Source organism: Engraulis encrasicolus, chromosome 12, assembly GCF_034702125.1.
Source record: "Engraulis encrasicolus isolate BLACKSEA-1 chromosome 12, IST_EnEncr_1.0, whole genome shotgun sequence".
In the NCBI taxonomy this organism is placed as follows: Eukaryota; Metazoa; Chordata; class Actinopteri; order Clupeiformes; family Engraulidae; genus Engraulis; species Engraulis encrasicolus.
The window spans coordinates 6,702,896-6,715,395 of record NC_085868.1 but is presented as its reverse complement, the minus strand read 5'-3'; the positions used below and the strand labels follow the sequence as shown (position 1 = coordinate 6,715,395).

The 12,500-nt window shown below is 44.1% G+C and overlaps 1 protein-coding gene across 1 annotated transcript in view; it reads right to left on the bottom strand.

The window, feature by feature from the left end:
• Positions 1 to 12,500, bottom strand: part of tspeara (thrombospondin-type laminin G domain and EAR repeats a) — a 31,522-nt gene that overhangs the window by 5,885 nt on the left and 13,137 nt on the right. The window contains exons 7-9 of the mRNA XM_063212498.1: positions 6,522 to 6,754; positions 1,601 to 1,790; positions 730 to 962 (exon numbers count right to left, since the gene is read on the bottom strand). Of these exons, the coding sequence (XP_063068568.1) occupies positions 730 to 962; positions 1,601 to 1,790; positions 6,522 to 6,754 (656 nt within the window). The remainder of the gene's footprint in view (positions 1 to 729; positions 963 to 1,600; positions 1,791 to 6,521; positions 6,755 to 12,500) is intronic.

The window sequence follows — 12,500 nt, the reverse complement described above, 5'->3', positions numbered from 1 at the left end:
AGAGAGAGAGAGAGAGAGAGAGAGAGAGAGAGAGAGAGAGCAGTGGATTTGAGAGTGATAATTGTCTGTCATGTAGTGAAGACCTGAAGGCCAGGTGAATGTCAGTGATGTTTTGTTGCATGAAATTAGAGAGGCTTTCCCTGTCATTCTCTTACACAATGCTGTCCTAATCTAAACCTAAACCTCTCTCTCACACACACACACACACTCACACACACACACACGCACACACACACACACACACACTACACACTTCTTAGTACTACCAACGAAAGTCGACACAGAAGAACAATCTCTCGGGGGTAAATGCATCGGCCATGGTGTAGTACGGGGGCGTGGCCTGAGGACACGAGTGGATGGGAAATTGACTCCCTTACGCATGGTCAGTGGGTGTGACACCACAATTTCCATACTCCACAAAATCCGGAACTCCGCAAAAATGTGCTGAACGAGGATATCCGGTTGTCAGTGTTCAGCGTGTGGCCAAATTAACTGCAGCTGTTGGTCAGCAGTAATTGCTGGGGGTAATTATGGACAGCTGACAAACATTCACCTATGACCTGTTGACCCACACTCCGACCCTCGCGGAAGTGGCATTGCACTTAAACATGCTTCCAATCCTGACCGTAGAAGAAGAATTGTACTCCGCTCACCATCATTCCGTACTACGCTGTTATGACGTCAGTACACCCTCCGATATATCTATCTCTCCTCGGTACTACTGCTCACCCGTATAGACTGAAAGGGCTGAAAGGCGCCGCCCATCCAGATGTATATGGTGGACTCGATGAAGGTGGAGACCCCGTCGAAGGCGTTGGCCACGGCCAGGAAGTGGTAGGGTCCGATGGAGAAGGACTCCCAGTCGTACGCCCCCGACGTCAGCAGCGTCTGGTTCACCTCGAACGACTTGCTGCCCGCGTTCCACTTGTACACCACGCTGTCGATGTTGTGGTCGCCATTTGCTGTCGAGGTGAAAAAATGATATTAAAGGTGCAACGTGTAATATTTTAAGCAGTTTCTTTCCGGAATTTATGCTGACAATTCACAAAATTCTACTTTTTCATGAATATTAAATTCTAAGTATTTATTATGACTGGGAAAATTGCACTTGCACTTTTCTGTAAAGCGACTTTGAGTAGCCTACCAAGAAAAGCGCTAGCCTATAGAAAACTGATCTAGTATTATTATTATCACTTTTCATACATGAAAAGGTGAATCTTCTCCATGTCTGCCTTTTTGAATTGACTAAACTTACTGTACTTTGGTCCCACTAGTAAATAAATATTACTTTATTACATAATAAATATTCATTATAAGATCAAATTTGGCCACAGGCAGCACAGTTTCAATGAACATTGCAATACATTATCTGGCCACCATCCTTTCACAGTACAGTGTACCTTTAAAAACAAACCACAACACTGTAACATGCAATACATCTTTGAATATGAAAACAGTATTGGTCATTCATAGTTTTCATAGAGTAACTTGAATATTATTGTATTGTATTGCATTGTATAAACATGTTGCGTAAATGAGGCCAAACAACTTCCTGGATGTTCAAAAGCAACAATATCATTGGCCGGCTTCGGATCCGCACCTTTTCTGTGATTGGCCACAGCAAGGAAGGTGTCGTTGTGTATGGTGAAGGCCTCCCAGTCCCGAGCACTGTGCGTCTCCAGGCTCTGGTAGCGGACAAACTTCAGCTTCTTAAAGTTCCACTTGTAGATGACCGACACCTCCTTACCCCCCTCCACCGGGCCCCGGGAGTTGGACACCGCCAAAAACACCTGGACCAAAGACAGATTTATTGGGACAAATTAGCCCAGTGATTCTAAAAACTGAAGACCGCGAAAGTATTCCAAATGGATCCTGAAATCGTCTTCTAAAAAATCCAAATAATATTTGTTGCTGTGTTAGTGGTAACTATTCGTATTGTGCTCTAACTGATTGTGCCACTGGAGCTTATTGTTTATATGCTTATATGTCATATTGTTTATCAAGTGGGCTGCAAATTGGAAAATGTTGGAAATGTATAATAATGTATATGGTTGGAAACTTTGGGGGACATTCAGGTTGTTTTGGGTACGTTTTTTTCTCTCCTTCTTCCTTTTTATTTTTCATTGTACTCCTCTATCTGTTGCTCTACTTTCCCTTATGTTGTGTTTTACAAATTATTTTTAACCTTTAATAAGATAATGTTAAAAAAACAGGAAAAGAAAAAAGACGGAAAGCAAGTTACGTGCTCCAAAAGGGGTGTGTGGCTGGGTTAAAAAAGCAGCACGCACGCACGCAAGGACGCACACACACACACACACACACACACACACACACATACACACACACACACACACACACACACACACACACACATACACACACACACAGAGAGGTTGGCCAGCCTAATAGAATGCTGACTATGTGTTCTAACCTCAGCATTTGACTGCATGCGACAGTAAAAACAAATCTCAAATTCCAAACCTGTGACCTGTGATATTCTGGCAAACACACTCGCCAAATCATGCACACACACACACGCACACGCACACACACACACACACACACACACACACACACACACACACACACACACACACACACGCATTCACACACGTACGCAAACACTCACGCATGTGCCTAACCTGTGACATGCTGGCACATAAAATCGCTAGCAAGCACACACACACACACACACACACACACACACACACACACACACACACACACACACACACACACACACACACACACACACACACACACACACACACACGAACACACACACACGCCTGACCTGTGACATGCTGGCGAATACACTCGCCAGCTCACACGCACACCACATTTCCACCGCTATGTGACACACGCGTCTGGCCAACGTGGAAACCTGGCCCTCAGGAGTGTTTGTCTGCATCGATTATCTCTGATCACTTACGCAGACCTGTCAACAGTAGGCAGGGAAACCGACCGGGAGGGGACAACAAGCTCAGTTGTCCTGGGCCCAGGGAGAGAGGGGCCCCAGAATGACGCCCTCTTTCTATTGTACTGTATGTATTGGGGGGTGGGGGGGTCAAAGCCCAAAGCCTGACCATAGCTGTCAGCACTCCTGACAGTAACTGTAGCCTACCATCACCTGAGGGGATACACCATATGGAAAAATACAGAATGGTGCCAAATATGTAGCTTTGAATTGAAATGTACTGTAGATATAACAGAAAGACACACACATGCGCGCACAGACACGTGCATGCATTTCACGCACATACGTACGAATGAACGAAGGCACGCACACACACAAACACACGCGTGCGCATGCACGCACATGCATATACGCGTGCGCGCGCACACACACACACACACACACACACACACACACACACACACACGACAGATTCATGGCTTTGTCAGCCATTTCCTTTCCTCTAGGCTGCTTTGGCGGACATTACTGTCAGATAGTTCAACACACATTCCCTCACACACACACACACACACACACACACAGTAGTAACAGCAGCTGCGTTTCAAGCATGTCTCGCTAACTTCGCCTTGTTCAGATGCCTACTGTGCTCGTCCGACACTCGTCATGCTCTGCGATCGAGAATTACTGCCTGTCTCCCACTTTATTGCCTTTGTAATCGGCCAATTGAAACTCAGACCGCATTCAGAATGTTTATCTAGATAACTGAATATGGAATAGGATCTTAAAGGCTTCTTTGGTACAGACTTCAGCGTAGAACATTTGTAAAACATCCCTCCCAAAGTCTCATACAGTATAGGTAGCGCTGAGCTATCTGTCTGGACCTTCAGCTCAGCTGTATCATGCTGTGCCTCCCATGCCCAAACGGTAGGGACACATAGGAGGCGAAGCGCGCGAAGCGAAGAGAGGCGAAATCCAACCGTCATCAGGTCGTCGCAGCGAATCAAATGGAATGGAACAGTTATGTTGTTGATTTGATTGGGCCGCGGCAGGCGAATTCGCTCCTCATTTGCATAACATTAAACTTTCTTTAATAATTTCGCTTCGCTTCGCTCCTGTTCGCTTGCTTTCACTTGCCTTCACCTCTCTCATAGGAATGAATGGCAAAGTTTGCAAATTCGCGTGCATGTGTCCCTACCGAAACAGGAGCATTAACTGGTAGGTAGCGGGTTTTAGTGGCGAACTAGCGTAGGATCACCTCAGTAGCACACAGAATACTTGAAGTTTGATGAATCTACATAGACTCTAGATGCTCTAAATTAACACCAGCCAACGGGCCAAATGCTCGTGAAATTTCAGTTTGGCTGGTAGAATATACTAATACGACTTTGACCCATTAGTGAATGTGTGTTTGGCTAGTAAAATTAACATACTCTAGCCATTTTGACTGGTGGTAGAGCCCTGTACAGTAGGCCCACGCTGCCCATCTGACATTAGTGGAAGCCGCCACTTTGTGTAATTTCTTCTGTGACTTCTTCTACCGGAAAATGCTCCTACTCAAATTGATCTCTCAGGACAAAATGTCATCACTTAAACCGTCTATCGCGTTTGTGCATCCCGCATTTGCATGTTAAATTGTGCTCCACAATGCCCCGCGACAGGCTAAGTTTTGCCACAATTTCGCCATTCATTTGATTGATTTGCTGTTTTTGGCTAAAGTAAAGCAGCAGAAATGCTTTATCACATGACAAAAGTGCTTTCCCACGGCGTTGAGAAGCACGATTTAACTTGCAATGGCATCATTTCTCAATGCAGAATGCACTTGCATGACATAAATACGCCTTTGTATAATGACAATTTGCTCAGGAGGATGGATTAGACGAGCCCTTTTTGTTTTTGGAAGTTATAACCCGTCAAATGATCAGAGGTGTCAAAAGTAAAACTTAAAGTAAGTTCATGGTGTAAGTACAACACTAGCACATGATATTGTTACATTGTTTACTCCATTGCACCTAATGAGATAGAATCGACTGCGTTATTGCTGTAAAACACTGGAAACCTAACAAGCGCCCACCACAAAACTGATCCAACCAGTGCAGAGCCAGCTGATCGTAGGAGAAGGACACAGGTCCACTGGTAACCGTTAAGTTACCTGTGTTGGAAGGAAACTGTGCTTCTTTTTTAACTTTAACTTTTACTTTAACTTTTAATTTTAACCTTAACTTTAACTTTTACTTCTACTTTTACTTTTGACCCCACTGCAAAATTTTAATGATGGTCCAAACAGTGACTAGGAGAGCTGTCCGTTGTTCCCTTTTGAAATTGTTTGTAGACAACAGGCCGTTTGCAATACTCTGGATTCCCACACATAAATGAAGAATGTTTTGAAAAATTGTGCTTTATTTTGCAAGCAGTGTGATCAGCAGTAGTAGAATTTGTGTATTTGAATTAAATTAGAATTCGAAGTAAGTGTGGAAAATGTGAGTAACCAATTGAAAACAGGTATATGGTTCCTAGCTATGCCCCTGAAGTACATTACATCCTTGGTCTACACCTGTAGGTCTGTCAATGATCTGGAATCTGATGTTGTATGTGATATGCCGATAAATTATTTTTAATTGTTGTTTGTATACAACCATAGTTTGGGGGGAGCCTGCAAAATGCATCGGCAGCTGCAATTACTGCTCCTGCATTCACAGAGATTTAATCCTCTCCTACCCTTCCACCTGTCTTGCGTGAAGGCTCTTGAGCTGTCCCATCTCCCTCCCTAACTCCTCCATCTTACTTNGAGTGCGTCTTAATATGCGACCTTGCCTCCTCCACTGCTTCTCGTCATGATGACATCACTTACAACAGCATTATATTTCAATATCTTGCAAAAGCTCAATTATAGAGTCTTTTTCTCATTTGCAATTGGGATGGTGAATGAAAAACAGTCCCTCAAAAGTTGTTGTGGTTAGGCTGACAGCTGGGAAACTTTATCGTTTTCTCCACGGAGGAGGGGCCAGGAGGCGGGACGAGGAGACAAGCGCAAGTGGAGGAGGCAAGGTCGCATATTAAGACGCACTCTTTATCTCACTTAACCATGCCTTCCCTCAACACACAGGGGGGTGCAAGAGCATCCCTGGACCGAGGCCAGCTACTACATGTCATGCATGCTTACTGTAGGCCAACACTAAGCACTCAAGGGCGAACTACTGTGTGGTGAAATACCTGATCAACTGTTAGTTCGCTGGAAGGTGGTTTATGTTTGGACTTGAGTGACTCTTTCCATTGCAGGCAAATTTTCTTACATGTGAGCATCATGCAGTAACATGACATGTTCAGGTTCAGATCACTCATCTCACTCCTCTGAACACCAATATGGCAATGAAATCACAGTACAGTACAGTACAGTACAGTACAGTACAATACAGTACATGCTGTATTCATGATATTGCAAAAAACAATTCACATACACATCTCTAGACAATGCTAATACAATGTTCAGTGTGTGTGTGTGTGTGTGTGTGTGTGTGTGTGTGTGTGTGTGTGTGTGTGTGTGCGTGTGTGTGCGTGTGTGTGTGCGTGTGCGTGTGCGTGTGCTTGTCTCTTCCATCGTCCCCACCTTCTTCCCGACAGTGAAGTGTTTCCAGGCGACCGCCTCACAGGTGCTGATGTTCTGGTAGAGCTGGAACCGGCCAGCGTTCCACCTGTAGATTCCGGAACCGGGCCGTCCAGAACGGTGAGCCATGGCGGCAAACAGGCCCATGGACGGAACGTGAAACACCTCGATGTCGTACGTCTCTGAGCTGGTGAACACGTCCTGGTGATCATCAACATAGTCCAGACGCTCACGATCTACAGAGACAAGCAGAGATTACAAGAGGGCAAGAATACAAGATTAAAATATGTTTTACCGTACCGCCCTTTGCACCTCTTGGGTGATGAACAACCTCCTTCTGCTCTCTGTTCAAGCTCTCTCCAGTTCAGCCCACTTTCAAATATTTCTACCTCTTTATTGTTACATACACTTTAAAAATAGTTGAAATGAAACCCGTTTCATATAACATTTAGTCCCACTCAAAAATAGTGTTCATTTTTTGGTATTTTGGTATATTACTTTTGGTTTCATCCATGCCTGATATTCCGGAGACCGTCATTTCCATCAATAGGTGAGCAACCCCTTTGTGCAGAACGTATGTCATAAACTGATTGTCACAAAAGTTGTAATGATCAAGTCTTAACCTAACACTTAAAGCTTTTGCTAATGTCATAGCAATTGTGTTACGATGTAGTTGATTGTTTTCAACAATGAGTGAACGAACCCGTTGGCGGGTCCATCTGAACAAAGAAGGTACATGTGCCACTTAAGTCCCTTTTCGACTAGCCCTGTTAGAACGGGGCTGCGCACTGCTGGGGCGTGGTTTCGTTTTCTTTTTGCATTTACTCCACCCATACACACCCATCATCAGCTCAAACAGGGCTCAAACAGGGGCGATTATAGAATCGCGAAAGACGTGGTTCGAGGCGTGCGGAGCTGAGTTCCACTAGGCTACATGTTGCCTGTGTTAGGATTTACCGGCGTGCAAACACCTATCCCCACCCACGCACTTTAAAAATCAACATGGCTTTTCTGTCGGCAGTTACAGTAGACAGAGAAAATTTGCTCAAGCAATTATCATGTTCTTTAAAGTAGCCTAACTCCAGTCCTTGGCCAAGGAGTTATATAGCCTATTAGGCTATTATTTTAAAATCACGCTATTTCCAAAGCTCCACGCCTCCTCCTTGTGAGAAGTCGTTTTTTTACCACCATGCAAAATAGGGCACACTAAAGTAGCCCTTTTCATTGCACATATCTTCATATACGAACCTGCAGAGGGATGGCGAATTTGCTGTTATCAAATTAAATGTAAAAATGAACATTTCGAATGAAAAAGACAACTGTGGTTTATTCGAGGGAACAAAGAACACAGCCATGACAAAAAAGATTTCCTCTCTATCCGGCTGGAGAACAACGCCATTGTTTACTTGAAGTGGCGACCGCTTAAAGTTAAATAACTTTGGATTTAAAGAACATAAACACGTGCCGTAAAAACCTGTAAAAAGCTAAGAATCTCAGCTTTTGAACAAGCCCTAACACATGTCTATAGGTCTAGGTTAAGGAGATCGCTGGTGTATATAGGCCTATAGGCCCTATTGTTTAGATTAGGGCTTAGATTCACCATGGCGTGAAAACACGGTGTTGTCGCGGCTAGTTGCAGCAGCTGATCATACGGCCCAGTTCTAGTCCTGTTGTATGGAAATGCGTGCGAGACAGCACCATCGACCCCCCGTCAAGTTTCATGAATATTTATAAAGCCCGCACCGGAACGCGGAACCCAATGGAAAAGAGACTTTAGATGAAGCAATGGAACACTGTGAATGCATAGACCGACCTATAGGTACGTATTTCCCCTATGGGCTGGTGGTGCCCACCTTGTAGCATGGCACTCTATTAGGGTCTTTCCACTAGCCCTGTTAGAATGAAACTCTGCACGGTTGGGGCGTGGTTTCAGGGTTTTTTTTGTATTTACTCCACCCATACGCACCCATCATCAGCTCAAACAGGGGCGATTGTTCAGACGTTGTCCTAGGCGTGCGAGCCTAGTTCCACTAGGCTACATGTCGCCATGTGTTAGAATTTACCGGCATGTGCAAACATCTATCCCCACCCACGCACTTTAAAATCAACATCGCTTTTCTGTCGGCAGTTTTTACAGTAGACTAGACATAGAAAATTGGTCAAGCAATTATCATGTTCTTTAAAGTAGCTCCAGTCCTTGGCCAAGGAGTTGTCAAGGAATTGTTTTTTGTGCTAACGTCATTCGGCTATCGACCGATTCAAAATATATATTATTATTATTATTATTATTTATTATTATTATTTTTCTTAATGACGCTATTTCCATGTGGGAAGCTCCACGCATCCTTCTCGTGAGAAGCCATTTTTACGGGAGAAATACAGAACACGCACCATGCAAAAAATTCACAGGGCACTCTAATCTGGCTAGCAGATTAAAAGCTTTTCATTGCACATCTTTTCATATGAAAGACTATAGAGTAATGAGTAACTGGTATCGTTTTGATGACTCCTTTGCCTGTTATTTACCATGGCGTGCAACTGGACACGCAGGCAAGAGGAGCGTTACTTTCATTAGATTTCGGGGCCTTAAAGGGTGGTTTATTGGCTCGTTCAAAAAATCGAGAATCCCCAGAAAGCCGACCTAAAACCTCGGGAAAGTGGGAGTGAACATTTGGTGACGCAATGTCATATCGATAATTATCGAGGTTGATCTCTGGCGGAAGTATAGAAGAACGAGTTCCCGAGCTTGTGTTTTGTGTGACGACACACGCATCATCAACATGGCGCCCATGCATGCAACTGACATGTAAACAGTATCATAAATGCTAAAATATCATCTTGTAATCACTATCAACAACACCAGTCAATGTCATTCAATTGCAGATGCACATATGTCAGTAATGCTGGTCTCTGGCTGTTTAATTTAGCTTACTTCAGCTAAAATTATATGTCGTGGGTGTGGAGGCTCAAGGTGAGGTGAAAAAAAGAAAAGAGAACCAAAACAAAACACGCATGAATCCCGATTGTTCCGGGATCCGTGGCGTTCATGTGCCAAACTCCAGAACTCGATTGTCATGTGAGCAGTGTCGTCAGCTGTCTTGAGAGGTCCCGAGCTGGTGAAGGCAACATATGCCTCGAGATCAGCGTCACTGCATCATGATGCAGTGAGCCGCGCAGTTAACGTAGTGAAGCCCCCCCCATCACGCAGGTACTCTGGGGCACCTCCCCAAAATTGTGTCTCGACGCAGGGAGCGACGGCGTGAAAGGGCGAAAATAGGTCTCTGATTGGTCCTCTCGACCAGCCTGCTCTGTCCTCGAGTCGAGAACAAGCGCTACTTCCTTGTTCTAACCTTCGTCAGTCTACGGACTGTGAGCTCTTCATTAAATAAGTTGCCCGTGCTTTGTTGTTTGATTTATTTACACGAACCGAAGACAACACATGCGCTTGCAAGTTACGACGCTGAAGTTATTTGGACAGTTGAACAGTGGTTCCGAGGTCGAGGAAACATTCCGCTTAGTCCTCGACAAATGAGCCACTTCTTTGTTCCAAACTACTACTGTGGCTGCCAGTGCGATCAAACATGCACGTGATATAAAGATTTAATGTTTCATTTTCATTCTCGTCGAGTCTGTGATGCTAAAAAAACAACCGACACGTCTAGTTTACTCTTTGTATTGAAGGCAGTTTCAGCGTGGAATGACATCGCGCAGACCGTGCTTCAAAACAGGGCATAAACAAGAATTAACTGCATCATGTAGGAAGCATAACTGAGCCTTAAGGGTGGTTTATGCCTCGAGATCAGCGTCACTGCATCATAAGTTGCCCTTGCTTTGTTGTTTGATTTATTTACACGAACCAAAGACAACACATGCGCTTGCAAGTTACGACGCTGAAGTTATTTGGACAGTTGAACAGTGGTTCCGAGGTCGAGGATGAGCCAATTCTTTGTTCCAAACTACCACTGTGGCTGCCAGTGCGATCAAACATGCACGTGATATAAAGATTTAATGTTTCATTTTCATTCTCGTCGAGTCTGTGATGCTAAAAAACAACTGACACGTCTAGTTTACTCTTTGTATTGAAGGCAGTTTCAGCGTGGAATGACATCGCGCAGACCGTGCTTCAAAACAGGGCATAAACCAAAATTAACTGCATCATGGCTGCGACAAGCTCACTCTGTGGCACAAGTAGGAAGCATAACCCTTAGGGACTGTTCGTAATTTACGGGGGGAGGGAGGGCTGGTGCGTAGGGGGGGGAGGGCCATGATGAAAAAAAATGAGGTGGAGGGGAGGGCCATGGCAAAAAAAAATCGGAGTTAGGGGGAGGGCCATGGGAAAAAAAACCGAATTTAATTTATTTTATTTTTATTTCTTTTTTTAAACAATAATAAAACATGCTCTGAAACACATCGCTTTGCGATGCAAGGTCCCGGTACATACTATAGCACTGAAGCGTGTATCTGTAGTCAAAAAAACGATCAGGTGCAGCTACTGTAGATTGCCCGCGCTGACTCTCTTTCACTGCTACGGAGGAACATTGAGCATCATAGAAAATGCCCGTGAGCAAATATCAAACTAGCTGAGGTGAACTATAACAGTTTGGGAAGTTTTGACAACGAATTGGATGGGCATTTCCAGAGGAATTTTGGAGAGGTGTTGTAGTCAACTGGTGGTCACAGCCTCTGGTAAGTCATGATTTTATTTATTGGCACCGCCGTGTGCTTTACATTTGTGTTCAAAGAACTTAAAGTGCATCGCATAGCCTAGTCAAAGCATTTCTTCTAATTTCACACATTGCACACAGCCCATGCTGAAGAGACAAACTGTCAAGGCAGCGCGATTTGCTCTTGAACACGCCCTCACCTCCACATCAGGTGCGCGTTTCACTTCCGCAAGAAGAACTTAATAATGTCAAAGTGAGATGTTAAAGAAAAAAAAAGTTAAATCTAGCCATCCTTGTTTAGGCTACATAAAACATGAAGAAGTTATTCAGATGTGATTCGCCATTCCTCACCCTAAAATTGATTAGAACGCAGGAAATTGCAGCTAAAAAAACAGATTTTTTTTTCACAGCACCCCCTGGTCAAAACCAGTTCCTGCGTCCCTGGCTTCGCTTGCTGAACATGTAAAAAAAGGCGCTGCTTGTCGAGCAGGGAAATATTGAAGCTGCGGTGGGGAAACTCTCTCCACTTTGTAGTTTACAGTAGTAACAACTCGGACATTGGTATTGAAATGGAAGTTTTTATTATCATTATTATTATTATTATTATTATTATTATTATTATTATTACTTAACACGTAAAAAAAATAGTGAAGGCAATTTGTCTTGGTGACAGTGGAGTTAAAAGGCATCCCATGCAGCCGCAGAGGTAGATTCTAGCGGCTTCTCATAGGTATCCACTGATATCGATAGCACATAATAGTGCAGACAACCGCCCTTGATGTAGGCTACTCTGACTGTTCTCATGATGGTTGTTCATCTACCAATTTTACATATATATTTTTTTTCCTGTAGGGGGAGGGCCATGGGAAAACAAAATTGAAGTGGGGGGAGGGCCATGGGGAAAAAAATTGAGGTGGAGGGGGGGGCCATGATTTTTTTTTTTGACCGGACTTCCAGCGCACCAGCCCTCCCCCCCCGGTAAATAACGTACAGTCCCTTAGATGAAGCACGCTGAGAAGTTATGATAAACATATCCAGAAAGTAGCCTACTTTTTTGACGACGGGACTAATGTTCATCTAATTGCTTCCTGGTTTGCGAATGCACTTCAGTCAGGCAGAGGGAAGGCTATACTACCGCTAAAATCTACAGTCCAACTTCAATTGAATTCACAAGATGACTTGCCAAGTGAGTAATGAGTATAACTATTATTGTTTAGATTTAGCCTGGTGAACCAGCGCCACCCGCTGGACGACAAAATGTTTTGTCTACGGGTGGGTCTGGCCTCGCATAATGATTCAATGAAGCCAAAATGCCATG